Raw genomic sequence first — 16,104 nt, 5'->3', positions numbered from 1 at the left:
ATACCTGAAATTGGTGCTAGAGACCAAATAGAATTCCTTAAAGAGTTAGTCTAAAGGACAAAGGTCATAATGACACCACAATTATCTAGTCCCATGGTGGACGCCACACTGTTTACTCGAAAATTGGTATAGTTGAATTTGTATATGTGGTCTAGGGCACGTGGATTAATATAACCAAAATAATGAGATAACTAACAATAGAAATTAATATAAGTGAAATGTAATTGAAAAGAAAGAGTTAGAATAGCCTGAGCCTTGGAGAAGCTTTTGAGCTAGAATCTCCGGGCGAGTGGGCAGTCAAAACCTTGCTCAAGCGAATTAGAACAAGAATAATTAAGAACAGTGTAAGTCTGTAGTATTCTACATATACATCATGTATTTCATGTGCTTTATAATGAAATGATAGGTCTTATTTATACTCAGGCTCAGGGGCACATATTCTATGAGTTATGCCCTCATTACTAATACAAATCAATGTCATAATAATGATGGACTATAAAGAGAGCAATAATGCTTATTAATGCCCCGTGGATGGTGCAAGGTCTTTTTGTAATGGTTGAGCGTTTGGCCTCTTATCATTCCTACGGACCACCGAGAGTCCAAATCTTATCAGGCCTCTAAAGTCATTTGATCACCCCCAGAGGCTTTGAGTGCTGACTCGAATCTGACTCACTCCAATTGACAAGTGTCGTCGCGACATTCATCCAATTGTATTCTATGAATTTCCCTCAATACAACCACCGTCATAAAAAAGAATAATATATATATATATATATATACATTGAATTCCAAAAATGTAAGAAAGCAAAACAAACTAAGGTTCATCAAATAGGGTGGACCTGATATGTAGGGTATAATTACTCCCTCCTTGAAACTTTGAAAAAGGGAACCAGAATATTGTGAAGTATAAAACAATGCCACTTTACATTGCCCACCGAATCTCCCCATCTTATTTATCTTTGATTTTTTTTTCCCTTAAAAGTTTAATTTTGTAATAAAGTGATAAGATAAAGCTAAGTAAATAAATAACCAATGGAAACTGCAAAATTGACTAATAGCCCACAGTCAATTACTTGAGCTTCTATAACAGCTCCCAATTATTAGGGCTTTTTTGGTTCATTGTTTTTCATTCAGTTCAAAAATGGAGAAAATAAGGAAAGCATCTCATGCTGGTTCTTGGTACACTGATGATCGTAAGTTCCGCCACTCCATTTCTCTTCCCAGTTTCATTTTTTATTTTCTCAATTAATTGTATTCAGTTTAACAGATTAATCCTCGTGTATCTTCGTGTTGTTGATACTCCCTTCGTTTCAATTTGTTTTGTCTTACTTCCGTTTAAAAAATTGCCTCTTCCGTTTTTTTTCGGCTACTCTTTAATTTCAACTTTCCACGTAATGTTCAAGACCACAAGATTTAAGGGCATTTCAGTACATTCTTCGTATGTTTAGCTAAGACCACAAGATTCGAAAGTCTTTTCTATTTTCTTAAACTCCGTGCCAAGCCAAAACCTAACCAACAAATTGAAATGGAGGGAGTAGCAAAAACTGTAACTTTTTCTCAAGTTAAGGCTTATTTTTGTTGTTACTGTGTTTAAGTGGCTGAAAAGTAGTGCAATTGGAGGTTTTGCTTGTTTGAATCGAGGCTCGTTTCCTAGGTTCTGGATTTGTAGTTTCGAAGTTGAATTGAGTCGCGAGAGAGAGAGAGAGAGAGAGAGAGAGAGGGGGGTACAGTACCAGAAAAGTTAATTCTTTGAATTAGATTGTGCATTAGTGAGGAAGCATTGATTGTACTTTGGAGGATAAATATGACCAACAATGAGCTTTATTATGTATTGCTAATATAGTTATATCGAGCTTCATTATGTACTCCAGTGTGGTTATATCAATCAATCAACCATACTGCATCCCAGATTAGTTGGATTCGGCTATATACATCCTTTAAATCCATTCTACTATATTCACATGTTTTGTTTCCAACAAACAGAGGGTTTATTGTCGATAGGCTATTTTCATGGTGGCGATCAACCTACCGCCACCAGAATCAGGGACTGGGATTGGCTATTGTTAATGTGGTTATGCTTGAAAAAGTTGTTGTAAGCTACCCTATGGGTTTACATATTGCAGTTAGTAGCAATGTAAAACATTAGCAATTTAAGCCCACAAAAAGATTCGCATTGCTAATTCAGTTATGCTAGGCAAGATCAGATATAAGCTAAAGATTGGATTTAGAAGCAAGCTTCTGGAGATTCCAAGCTATAAAAAGTGGTGCTTTAATATATTTCATTTATATCTTTCTGCCATCTAGTATAGGGTCTTTCTTTTTCATTTTCTTTTTGAATTTGGGGGAGCATGTGGGGTTTGGTTATGCTGGCAGTTGGCTGTCTACAAATATACTAGAATTGTCGAATTAGCATGGTGTACAAATCATTTCTTTGTTCAGTCCTTGTCATATGTTCATTCCTCTCATTACCTCCAATTAAGAAATGGGTTGGAACATATTCCCTTCCTCCAATTTGTATGACATTATTTCAAATTTAGGATGCCTCAAGATGCTTCTCACCATTAGCTTAATAATGCTATTTTATACCATTTTCATAAGTGTCAAGTATTTGAATTTTGTTTAACAAATCAAATCTAAAGTATATATTGATGTTTCTTTCATCAGATTAAATTTTCAATGTTTACTTCAACATTTCGACCACTACTACTTATATAACACACAAGTCGAGTATATCTCAAGCTCCATGATGAATGATACGGTGTCACCTAAAACGAGATGGAGGGACTGGTAGAAAAGCCAAATAGTGATGCTTTTAGGGAAAGTTACAAATGCCCATTCTTATTTAATTTTTTTGATAAGGTAAGATTTTATTGAGAAGGCACCAAGCTGGTACAAAAGGAAACAGGACTCATACATAGACCAAACAGACAAGCTATTACTCTTTCCTTCCTAACAATTCCAGAAAATCCATGTATTGGTCCATATAGACTAACAGATTGCTATTACACCAGGAAAACAAATTATGCAAACGTTATTCTTGACTCTAGAAATGTGACTCCTACGCCCTTCAAAACATGCTTTCTTCCTCTCCAGCCATAAGGTCCCAAAGATGCAAAGTGTGGTCTTCCAAATCTGCTTCAGCCTTCTTGGAACCCTTTGAAATTTACAACTATCTAATAAACTCCTAACGTATCTATGCATCACCCATAAAATGCCACGTATGTTTAGAAATAGTTCCCAACATTGTCTAGAAAAACTGTCGGAAAGGAATAACTGATCTACTGAGTTGTAGTTGTCTTTACATGAGTAGCATCTGTTGTATAAAGAGAAAACCCCTTTCTGCAGATTGTTTTGAGTTATACATGCTCCCCAGATTGCAGTCCATCCCAGACAAGCCACCTACCTTCACTGGAGCTTTTATTTTCCAAATCATCTTCCAAGGCCAAGTATTGTCCCAATTACCTGACTCCTTCAACAGTATGGTGTAGCAGCTTTTAACTGCATTTTTTTTTATCTTTACTGGCTGTCCATGTCAAAGAATCTACCTGACTCTGACCGAGCTGGACTGAGTTCAGTTGTTGAAGTATCTGACAAAAGTCCTCTAGTTATCAATCATTCAAATCCCTTCTAAAATTAATCTGCCAACCTGAAATCTGAATGAAATTCAGCAATATTACCACTCTAATTAATGGAACTATTAAACAAGCTAGGGAATCTATTCTTCAGGCTTTCTCCCCCCACCATACATATGTCCGAAAATTAATTTTGCACCCATTCCCAGAGTCTACAAATATCCTTCCAAATTCCCCCCTTTAGCATTTGACCGAAGTGGAGGAGAACTCTACCCAACCTTCTTACCATAATATATTGATGCTTTACTATTTTCCTTGCCAGCCCAAGAACTAGTAGAACAGCTTGATGGCTGGCTGAGAGCTGCTGGCTTAGCAAAGTTTTCTGATGCACGAGGTGTAATTGCACCGTAAGTTATAGCCATTTGCTGTCGATATATTATTGGTTGTATGCCAAATGTGGTTCTAACTGGTTGTGTTAAACTCACTAGTCATGCAGGTTATTCATATTCTGGTCGTGCAGCAGCTTATGCATTTGGGAACATAGATCCGACCAACATGTGAGTTTATTCAAACTGTGCTCTTTCCATTCCGATTTTCGAATGTGAAACCCCACGTGCAGATTAACAGAAGTGAGATAGTTACTTGTTACAAGTAATCTCTTTTTTTATTCTTATGAAGTAATAAGTTATATTAGTAAGGCATCAAGAAGATGCAAAATTACAAAAAAAGGCGTGTTAGCTCCAATGCATCAGAAACTAGGCTAAGATCAGGGAGCTAACAAAATCAAAAATTTGTTCATTGGTATTTATAGAAGTCAAGTTGTTCCGACTAAACAAGTTAAGTAAACATTAAGAGATAGAGTTGAGACCCCATGAAAGCGTCTGCGGTTCCTTTCTATCCAAACACACCAATAATTACAAGTAGAAATCATCATAGAGGGTAAAGAGAAATTTCCATTAAAGAGAAAACATACAAGCAGAAAGTACTTGCTAGAACCATCCTCAATTGACCAACCAAGGTTGATTTGAGTGGAGATTAAAGAGAAGAAACTTTGAATGTGCTATTATGTTTTATTTTCTTCAAAGATACGTGTAATAGTTGGAATTTGTGAAACATACAAAGAATACATCAAGTTAAAAATATTCTAGAATAGTACTCCCCCTCCCTCCCAAATTGGCTTTGCACTTCTGAGTGTAATTTAAAGCTTTGAGTTATTGGTTTGCAGTATTATTAATACTTCTAAAGGAAAAGAACTTTCATCTTGCGTGTCCTTCATTGAGTTTTTTGAAATATAATTTGCATATGACAAAGTTATTGTTCTCTTTTCACTTCAGAAAATTGTTTAAATAGGTTCTTTAAAAGCGGAATGTGCAACGATTGGGATTTTGTGGTGGGAAAGGGGGTGGGGGGATTGGGGGGGTGGGGGAGTTTCTTGATTGTAGAAAATTTGCTACCTGAAGAAAGAGCTCACTCATTTTGGTGGAGGATTTACAGAAAGTAGTTGGTCATTCTTTTTGGTGAGGACTAAACTAATAAGTAGGTCAAAGAAAATTGGATCTAGGAAGTATTCGAATAACCACTACATGTGATACAGAATTTTTTGAGCTCTTTGCCTTAATATTTTGAACTCTTTGTTTGCAGTTCTCGGATATTTCTACTTGGTCCATCTCACCACTATTATACTCCAAAATGTGCACTTTCACGAGCTACAGTTTACAAGACTCCTATAGGAGATTTACCTATTGATGAAGAAGGTATTGCGAACTTCTTCTGTGCATCTTCATCTGTAGGACCCATAAAAAAGTTCAAATATTAGCATTTGTATAATCCAGGAAAGAACTCTGAGAAAGATTTGGAAGACTAAAAAAAGACATCCCTCTTTTTTGCTTTTGCAATTAGATTCTTTTCTTTCTATTTTGATTTATTTTATTTCATTCCTATGGAAGAAATGGAAGTCTTAATAAATACTCTCTTTAGAAGTCTTAATAAATGGAAGAGAAAAAACACATCCCTTTTGCTTTCATTTTTCCAACTTCATGGCACATTTGTCAAACCACTAATTATTTATCTTCCAATTGTTGTGTTTTTATGGCCATGGTGATGCACACTTCAGCTACATATTAATATCATAAATCTCTGCTTGCAAATTTATGATTAGTTCATACTATGTATAATGAAAAAGAGTAAGCTAATTTAATCAACTGAATTCTTCACATAATGAATAAGACAGTTATACCATATATAGTCTCATACTCTCTCCGGATCAAAAAGAGGTGTCCACTTAGCCATTTTGCACCCCTTAAGAAAATACTAACTCCTAGGCAAAAATAGGTAATTTGACTAAACTGCCCCTAATTAAATAGGTATTGGGATTTGATCTCGTAACACTTAATAAGGGCAATTTTGGAAGAATAAGGTTAATTGTTTCTTGATTTTGTAAGCGGACACTCTTTTTGAACAAAAAACAAGGGTAAGTGGATTTTTTTTTTTATGCGGAGGGAGTATATAACTTCGAGTTCTTCCAACAGACTAACTTTACACTCCTTTTATTAATGTGCTGGCAAGATGTTATGTAATTACTTATTACTCAAAGAATAATTCCTAGAAGTTTCGCTTTTTAGGTCTTCTTATTGCTATAGGTGATAGCTGCTAATGATTAGAATATTAACTTAAGCAATGAGGAATGAATTTTCATGGAATCATTGGAAAAATGTGGGAAGATACTCAGACGTAGAAAGAGGCCGCAGCTAATGGATATGATAATTTGAAAGTTAATATTAGACATATTATTTAGCCCCCACGGCTTTTGTTTAGCATAAGGAAGTACGACGCCTAAAGTGTGGGTCAGGCACACGTCATGAGTTCAAGTCTGTTGCTAACAGGAGTCTGGTAAATAAGCGGGAGCAGGGTAGAGGGACAGGCTCATACTCCCTAGAGTTTCTAACTTGTTGGCCAACTAGCCTTGGGCCACCTAGAACTATTTGTGGGCATATTGTTTTGAAATCTAACAATTTTCAAAGTACATTTTCTTTGGCAGTCTCTTGGATTTAGTCGCACAAGCGGCCTGAACACCACCATAATAAAAAAAGGAAAAAGAAAGACAGCCTCTTGTATTTAGGTGTAGACACTCTATTTTATGTAAACACTGAGATCAAATGACATAACTATAGCAGAAATTAAAGTAGATCTTAACACGGCACTCTGTAAAGTAACCCTAAGAATTATACCAAGGCCAATTTGCAAATTCTGGCCCTCTTCACATGACTTCTGGCAAGTAAAGCAATCAGCACTCTAGGAGAGGGCTTTAAAGATAAAGGCAGTTGAAACACAATCTTAACTTGTTAAAATGCTTTGGTTTCTGCTTATTTATGTGTGGTAGTAAAAGTTAGCAAGCGTCTCCTTCATGTAAGTTTTCCATGTTTCTTCATGGCAACACTGAAAGTCTGAAACAACACTCTTATATAACCAAGCTTGGTTTAACACCAGTAAATGACGAGCTAAAAGCTACGGGGAAATTTGAATACATGGATCTTCGAGTTGATGAAGCTGAACATAGCATGGAAATGCACCTACCATATCTTGCTAAAGTTTTCCAAGGGTACGCTTTCCTAAATTAAATTTTACTTGTATGATGATTTATTCAGAGATAACTATTAAAGTTACTGAGGCAGGTATCAAGTGAAAATTGTGCCCATTTTGGTTGGGGCTCTTAGTGCTGAAAGTGAAGCCCTTTATGGACGGTTACTCGCAAAATATCTGGATGACTCAAAGAATTTCTTCTCGGTGTCTTCGGATTTTTGTCATTGGGGATCAAGGTGAGTTTGGTTCACCAATGTTGCATATAGTTATATCTTGATCATATACAGAAAATCTGATCCTTTTTTGATGGCAATCATCCTTGTTTGTGGTGAATGAATTCTATTTGCTCTCATTGAAATAAGTGGAAAATTTACCTGAAGATTGAATTTGAATTGTAGTTATTTTTGGTGCGTTGGGATTTTAAGGATTCGTTTTTGTAGATCTTAGACTGACTAAAGATGGGTAGAAATCTAGAAGCTTGATAATCTGAGTTAGATTCACATTACACCTGCGTTTATAACCAAACAGGAAAGCAGAACAATTATCTATTAGAGAATATAGCTGCAATAATGGATTATTAATTTATTTAACTATCCTGGTTGACATAAAACTGTCTTATCTAAACACATTTCAATTCTTGCTTCTCAAAAAAGATGGTAAGCGCATGGTATATGATAATATCTTGATAATGGCTTCTAGATGGACTATCAAGGCATACAAAAAGAATACGTGTTTGCCTTGTATTGTTTCTTAGTATGCTGATGGGTTCTACTTGATATACATATTCCTTTGTGTGGTTCTTTACATCAATTGGGCTTCTAATTCTTAGGTTCAACTACATGCATTATGACAAAAGCCATGGAGCTATTTACAAATCTATTGAGGCCTTGGATAAAATGGGTATGGATATTATAGAAACAGGAGACCCAGATGCATTCAAACAGTACCTGTCGGAGACTGACAACACCATTTGTGGACGCCATCCAATTAGCGTTTTTCTCCATGTAATTCTCCTCCTCTCCTTTTGAATTGTCTTTTCTGAAAGGCGTTACGTTCGCTTTTGTCTAGGTGGTTGTGCATAAAACCTTTTTCCAGGATTAGTTATGTTTCAGTAAGCCTCTTGACTAATGTGTCTATTTCAGGTTGTGTTTGGGTGTCGCTTTACTTTATTATATATTCTGGTTCATTAGTTACGTTATCCTCTCATCTGTTTTTTTTTTTTTTTTTTGTTTTGATAAAGTAAGGTTAAATGTTATCCTCTTAGCTGTAACTTTTTATTTTCACTCATGTAGATGTTGAAAAACTCATCTACTAAGATAAAGATTAGATTCCTTCGATATGAACAATCGAGCCAGTGCAAATCTACAAGGGACAGCAGTGTAAGCTATGCATCTGCAGTGGGAAAAGTTGATGCTTGAATTTTATTATTACAGAAGTTACTTCTCTCTGGAGAGGCTAATTATGTGAACGTTAGTCAAGCTGACTATGTAATATCTGACAATTTCTGCATCTGGCATTGGACCATCTTATTCTGGGTGCCATGTTAATAAAAGTTCATAATACTAATTATTAATCCCATAAGCTAAACAATTTCCATGATATAATTGCTCTCTATAGGTTTGTCTGGAGCGCTGATATATACCGGTCTCCTTATTTATGTGGCTATGTGTTTGATGGTGGAGTAATTTCTTATAATGAGTAGGTCCAGACCAATTCTCTTCATATGAATTGTCTTTATACTCCACTGTGATTCCAATCCATGAGCAGTAGTTATTAAACTATGCATTCAGTAAGCAATACTCGAGGGCTAAAAATAGATCTTTATCAGTGGCGTTGATTATTCTGGTAGGGAAAATTTGAAGTGCCAAGTCGTTTATGAAGAAATGGAGTCGAGTTGTTTTATATTGAAATGCTACTTTCTTTCCCCAATTTTATTCTATTTGGAACAGATTAAGCGAAGTCATATGAATCCATTCTTTTGCCTTTTGGTATGAGAAAAAGAAAGAGAAGTTGCAAGAATTTCTGAACGGCACAAAATAATCATTCTAGGTGAGATGTCATTTAACTTGGATAGAGGAAAGGGAAACTTGTCACTTTCACACCAAAATGTATTTATCCAAACACATTTTTTTTTTTTTTGAAGCAAATATGCTTTTGGTACACAAAAATCCCCATGATTATAAGGGAATCATTTATCAAATTTATGATTCTGAGATTACCAAGTAAAGAAAATAAAGGGAAACAATATTGCTCGACTTCCCTTTTTCCTTTGCTAAACTATTTCTTCTATCTCTATTCTGACAAAACTTAAACAAAATTAGTTTGGCAAATCTCATATGGATATAAATTTGATTCACATGCGGGTATGTTAACCAAAGTAAGACATGGAGAAAAAGGGGAAAAAAGAGAAGAAAACGCCGAGTTTGCAATGTCATCAAGTAGGCACAAGGGACGTATTTTGAAACCTGGTGCCTGGATTAATTTTGAATTACTCTCCACCCTGCAAGTCTTGAATTAAAAAAAGGATTCCTTGACTAGCTTTTTCTCTCCTATTATTACAACATATTCTATGTGGGAAGGTTGAAAATAACTGAATGGAATGAGGCTGGATTATAATTATCAAAAGGTAGGGGTTTTTAAATTAAACAACTAAAATATATAAAAGAACCAAACCTAGTTCTTGTTCATCATCTTTCTCCTCCTTCTCATCTTCCTCCTCCTCTTCTTCTGCTGCCTCACCCTTCTCCTCTTCTTCCTAATCCTCCTCTTTGTTCTTAAAAATTTTCACCTAAATTCTCAACAACATGAGAATTCTAAACAACTTCGACGGTTGTTTGAATATTTACTTGACTTTAATCATAATCAAATCAACAACTTTATATCTTACGACGTAGGATAAGTCTATCTAAAACAAAATGTAAACTAGACCAATATGTTGTTGAGATATTCAAATGAGAGAGATATTCAAATGAGAGAGATATTCTAGGGTTACAGGTCGATTTCACCAATTAAGTTGAGCATTTACTTTATTTAGATATTTTTAGAATCTGGTTTACTAATCACATGGTTGTTATTACTCTTGGGTTCCTCCCGAACACCCCGTCGCCTATTCAAACTACTTTAATGCCTATATTCCTATGGTGTAATGACCTGTTTGGTCGTTGCGGTTATTTTGACCAATTGACCTTTTCTCGAGCTTTATTAGCTCATATTTGACCCGCGAGGACAGTTGGCACGCTTCCCGAGATCATTGGATATGATTTGGGTGAGATTTGGAATTTTTTTGGGCTTAAAGCGAAAAATAATTGACTCAAAGTTGACTTTTGGGTAAACGGACATTTTTCGTGAATCGACGTGAATCTGTCGATTCCGAGAGGTCCGGATGGTCATTTAGAACTTGGGTGCATATTCGATTCGGTTCCCAATACGCTCGGGTCCCTTTTGGGACTTGAGTTGGGAAGTTGAATTTGGGGTTTTGGGAGTTGACTTGATCAAGGAGACTTCCGTTGAGAATTCTGAGACCACGAGTGCGTTCGTAGCACATGTTTATGTATATCTGCATATTTGGTTTGTGTCCGGAGGTTCCGGGATGGTCCCGGTGATCGATTTAAAGTTTGGAAGACACCAGAATTTTCTGGTGTCTGGTGACCGCTTTGGCGCGGAAGCGGTGCGCGAAAACGGTGGCTTGACCGCTAAAGCAATGGCCTGCCCATGGAAGCGGTGGCCTGACAGTGGAAGCGGTAGCGCGGAAGCGGGGGCCTGACCGTGGAAGCGGTCGACGGACCAGATTTTTATTTAAATGCCTTCTGAAAACCCTTTTTCCTTCCATTCCTAAATTACATTTCCTTAGCATCTTGGAGGCTATTTGAGGAGGGTTTGGTCAGATTTCTCATTATGGTAAGTTCCCTAATCTTAATCTCTTTCATTTACCTTCCCTAAGTAAGAATTCATGGTAGTAAATCCATAGAACATGGAAGAATAAGAAAGGGTTTTTGGGTTTCTTTCTTGAATAAGTTGTTAGTTATAAAACCTTGATTTGTTGGTGGATTAAGCTTGATTAATTATGGAATTTATGAGTAGTAGCTATATAAACATGTTTCCTTGATTATTAGTGACCAATTTGTGAGATTTAAAGTTAGGGTTTATACCCAGAATTGGGGGTTTCACCTAGAATCCGAATATGAGTAATTTGTGAGTTCTTATAGCTTCTAATCGATGGGAATTGATCACCTAGAGTATTAATTTCATGTTGAGACTTATAAATTCCTAATTTCATCTTGTTAGTTCATAAATCTCATTCCTTGGGTTAAGATTTGGGGGTTAAATAGGAGTTTGGTTATTTGGCTGGCTTCTTCTTGATTCTGATTCCATATTCGGATATGGCTAGACTTTCATTACTTTGAGGCGCAATGAAAGGGCAAGGCGAGCGATTGACACTTCGAGTTTGCTGTTCGGCCTTCCAGGTAGGTTATGGTTTACCTTATGGTGAGACTTCGATTAGCGAAGCGTATGTTTAGATAATATTATCGGAGAATGCATGTAAACCTTCGGGTATGAAGTCGGGTTGGATACTGTCTTAGGTTGGGCCTTGTTGTGTTATTTGGGGGCTAGCCACCCGTTATGTTCTTGACTTATCTTGATCTATTTACTTATTAGATCGTTGCCTTGTTGAGACATTAGGTATTGGTGATTAGTGATATATTAAGATTATGATATTGCGGTACTTTACTTTGATTTGATATTGAGATGAGAATTGTTATTCCATTGTGGCTTATTGTGTAGCCTGATTTATTGATACTACTTGTGTGCCATGTGTGGTACTGTTTGGGCTTGAATTGGTTGTTGATATTACATTGCATCGTATTCATACTCACTTCCATGATACATTGATATTGCATTGTTATGGTACTGAGGATGGAAAGTGAGAAGGAAATACAGATTAATTGAAACACATTATATATCGAGTCATCTCTGGGCTGCGTACGGAATGGCTGATATGAGGCGTATAGGTGAGAAGGAGTCATGTCAAGACCCAACTGGAAGGCCGTGACGGGCACCTGACCGTATTAGTCAAGTACCATTTGACGTACATCTGTGACATCAATAGGAACATAGGTGGGCTGATAGGGCCATCATATGATACTCAATAGACTTATAAAGAAAACATGCTTGTATCAGATAATCTAAAAGATTTATCTATATGGATATGTTGGACATACTCTATGAGCCAACAAGGATATCATAATCACCTGTGTGACAACATATGAAACATCAAGTCTAGACATCATCTGACTATATGTAACTGTCTACAAGCCTCTACTGGAAAACTTACGTAACGTGGTTGGGACAGGGCCCCGCCATACCCATGCATATGTGCATACATATATATTTATAAGACTATGCTGACTCCTGGCATCTCCGAAACAAATGAAGTGCATCGACCTTATCCGCTGAGCTGACATCCTAATAGATGGATCACCAACCTGTATCTCGGGACCTGAAGGCATGAAACGCAACCCCCAAACAATAGGGGAGTCAGTACGAATAATGTACCGAATATGTAAGGCATGAAAACAACATATACATAAGAATCATAAAAGGAATCTGTGACATGAGAGTCAATCTGTATATTTGAATATGTCTGTATAACTATGTGCATCTGAAAGTGCCTCTGAGGGCGTATGATATGCATGCTTTCTTTCAAAAAAAATCATATACATATATCATAATACCGTATGCGGCCATACAATATAGGCTCGGTGTTATTCGTACCCAGCCATGACAGACTCAGTGTTATTCGTACCCAATAGCAGTGGTGTGCGCAGTAGGTGACATACCCGGCAAACTATAGCGCAACTCGGTGTGTTAAATAAGTGTGTGTGTATATATATACATATAATGCATGAATGACTCATAAGAGTAACTTTTGGGCCTTTCGGAGTGACTTAGGGTTGGTAACCTCCGAACATCGTTGGAACTAACATCATCAATATGTCTTACTTCTACTGAATCAATGATCACAAGTTCAAATCAAGAATCATCAAAGGTAAGTAGTAACATTATTGAGGATCCGAAGAACATAAGCTTTCTAACATTCTAAGAGTGGAATCATTATGGATAATGTTCGTTTGTTTCGTTCTTTTCATATGATTCATGCCAAAAAGAAAGAAGGGATAGCCTTAACATACCTGCTCCTTTCACAGTTAGTATCCAATTCTTCTTCGTTCAACGCTCACCAATCTAAACAAGACAATTGAGAGCAAAAATCAATTCACCACGGTATTCATTGGTCAAGTTCAAGCTAGTAAGTGTCGTATGTAAATTTGGGCAGCATCTCCTTTATAATATCGACTTTCGTCAAAATCAAATTCAGCCAACAACAATCTCATAACATCAGCAACAATATACATGTAACCAATCCATTAAACTAGTTCTCAAATGATTCTACAATCTTAACCCAAACAGCCCACAAGTATCGTTCTTAGTTCTACTTTCTCAATTCAAGTTTATGTCTTTCCCTTCAATAATCTATCCATGAATACATGTATATACCTACAACAACATCAAGAACATCTAACTTATGTCATTAACCATGATTTTCATTCAAAACAATACCTATAATTACTTCAAAACAGCCTATGAATACAACATCAACCATAAATGTAGTCTTTCACTCTAATCTCCAAGATTCATCATCTAAACAATATATCCAATACTTTTGTTTCATCAAACATGTCAAGAAAGGGTAGAATCTTGTTTTTACGAAGTTACTTCATTCATAAGTATACTCCAAGATCAGAAACAACAACCACAACTCAAGGTTTCTTCTTCCATCAATATCTCTCTTATACTTCTTATACTTTGGAGGGGTTTGATTTAGTGTTTAATCATGTAGAACTTGTTTTAGGGACTTGGGAGAGGTTTACGGGTCACTTAGGGAGGTTATTAGGTCTGGAGACGAGTTAGAAATGAGAGAAATGAACTGAGCTTCGAAATAAATATACAAAGGTCGGCCACCGCCATAGAAATACGGTCCGTACATCAAATCGTATAATTTTGTATGGACCGTAACTTTCACCATACTTCTCCAATTTGTGATCTGTCAGCTGCATTGGAAAGAAAACTCTCGGCACTTGAATATACATAGGTTATGCATCCCATAACTCCTCATATTATAGGATATATACCTCCCTCAAGTTGGACAAAAAATTCCGTCCAGAATTCTGCCAAGTTTTCCCAAAGTTTTGACAAACTTAATTTCTTCAATTCGCTTGATTCCGGAACCTTTATGTACTTTCTTAAGACTTGTTAAAAGTCTTCCTTAACCTTATAAGGGTTCCGTGGATTATTACACGGGCCGTGAATCCCATCGTGAAACAGTCCACTTGCCAATTTCCGACGAAACGTATTCTTTTCGATTCGTTTAGCTTCCAACTCTTACATCCTTTAGGAAACATGTTACACCTCGAAAAATTCTCCATTGATGCACAGTGAATAGACTAACGATGGGCACGAAGTATGCAATGTTTTAATAAGTAAGAAATAACATTTGACGACCCTAATTGAGATTTCAAAGACATTCGAGGTAAGAGAGGAAAGTTGCCAAGATAGGCAAGGTATACGTTATGTATCGGAAGAGATTTACGAGTAACAAGTTAATGATGACTTAATGATGTTTTGGAGAAGAGTTATAACATCCCTTAGATTGTTAATGAGGTGCTAAACAAGTGTTAAGAAGGTTCTATAAGGATTGGAGATCAAACGAGTCGACGAGAATGAGTTCGGAAAAGCTGGGCATTATACGACCCAACATACTGGCCGTATAAAATATACTGGCCGTATGTTAGGCCCATATTCTGCCCAGATTGGCAGCCTTCACTGGACCAAAATTACGGCCAAACATACGGTCCATATAAATTATAGGACCGTATGTTGGTCCGTGAAACCAAAGCGGGACAGATTGTGAATTATTAAAAAGGGGACCAAGTTCATTTCATTTCATTTCATCTTCACTCCCCTCCTCTCAAGAAATCTCTAGAACATTTCTCCACACCTCTCCCACAAGAATTCAAGAGATACTAATGATCAACTTCATCAAACCAAGAGAATCAAGTGTAAGAAACTCACTAGGGTTCATCCAAGACAAGAAATCTAAGTGGAAGTGGAACTAGGGTTTTGCTCAAGTGAAGTGTTTCCACCCAAAGTCCATTCCTACACTATCTAAGGTAGGTTTTATGGTCTTTCCATGTTGTTTAAGGTATTGAGAGGTTGAAAGACTTGGATTGTAGAAGGAGATAGAAAATCGATCATGAATGTGGGAATAGTATCATTTTTGAGTAGTAGCTTGGAATGAGTCATAATTATTGATATGTTGTGATTATAATTATGTTATAAATGACATTAAGAACCTGGGATAGACATTGTATATGAGTGAATGTAATAATGTGCTATGACCATGAATATGGATGATTTGAAGTGAATTGGGAAATATGGATAATGTAGGTAAATAAAGACTATTGATATGAGGTTGTGAATGTTATTATAGATGTTTGGGAGTTGATATATGATATGGAGGAAGTTGTATAAACAAAGGAGATGCTGCCCAATTTTCTCTAGCTTTAGTCAAGTATGCTAAGCTATCGATTTTCTAATGTTAGTATAAACTCTAATGAAGGTAGAAACGTGAGCATTGAAGGAGAACGTTCAAGTGATAGAATAGCTAAACGAAAAGTTATGTAAGGCTAACCCTTCTTTCAATAAGACATGGTTCCTTGGCTATATATCTATCCTTTCATGAGCCTATGATTTCCTCCAAATGATTCTACCTTTAAAGCTACTAAAGCTCATGATTCTCGTTATGTTTATGATTCTACTAAATTCCTTATACGATGAGTGATCCTCTAAGGATAGATGTAATAAAACGATGATAGTAATGATGTCAAAGATGCTTATG

The 16,104-nt window shown here is 36.4% G+C and overlaps 1 protein-coding gene across 1 annotated transcript; it reads left to right on the top strand.

Annotated features, from left to right (window-relative positions):
- Nucleotides 1–920: 920 nt before the first annotated feature.
- Nucleotides 921–8,755, top strand: LOC132636116 (uncharacterized). The gene is made up of 8 exons (XM_060352822.1): nt 921–1,193; nt 3,895–3,979; nt 4,061–4,129; nt 5,214–5,326; nt 7,059–7,170; nt 7,244–7,387; nt 7,981–8,155; nt 8,444–8,755. The coding sequence occupies exons 1-8, from the start codon at nt 1,142–1,144 to the stop codon at nt 8,567–8,569; spliced, it is 876 nt and encodes a 291-aa protein (XP_060208805.1). The 5' UTR covers nt 921–1,141; the 3' UTR covers nt 8,570–8,755.
- The last annotated feature ends 7,349 nt before the right edge of the window (nt 8,756–16,104 follow it).

Source organism: Lycium barbarum, chromosome 4 (assembly GCF_019175385.1).
Source record: "Lycium barbarum isolate Lr01 chromosome 4, ASM1917538v2, whole genome shotgun sequence".
NCBI lineage: Eukaryota > Viridiplantae > Streptophyta > Magnoliopsida > Solanales > Solanaceae > Lycium > Lycium barbarum.
The sequence above is the reverse complement of the archived record's forward strand: the minus strand, read 5'-3'. Positions and strand labels throughout refer to the sequence as shown.

Excerpts from the sequence above, each read along its gene's own strand:
- LOC132636116 (XM_060352822.1), top strand. The coding sequence starts at position 1,142 with ATGGAGAAAATAAGGAAAGCATCTCATGCTGGTTCTTGGTACACTGAT. Across the intron at positions 5,327-7,058 it reads TTTACCTATTGATGAAGAAG|TAAATGACGAGCTAAAAGCT; the intron begins GTATTGCGAACT and ends GTTTAACACCAG. Across the intron at positions 7,171-7,243 it reads CTTGCTAAAGTTTTCCAAGG|GTATCAAGTGAAAATTGTGC; the intron begins GTACGCTTTCCT and ends TTACTGAGGCAG.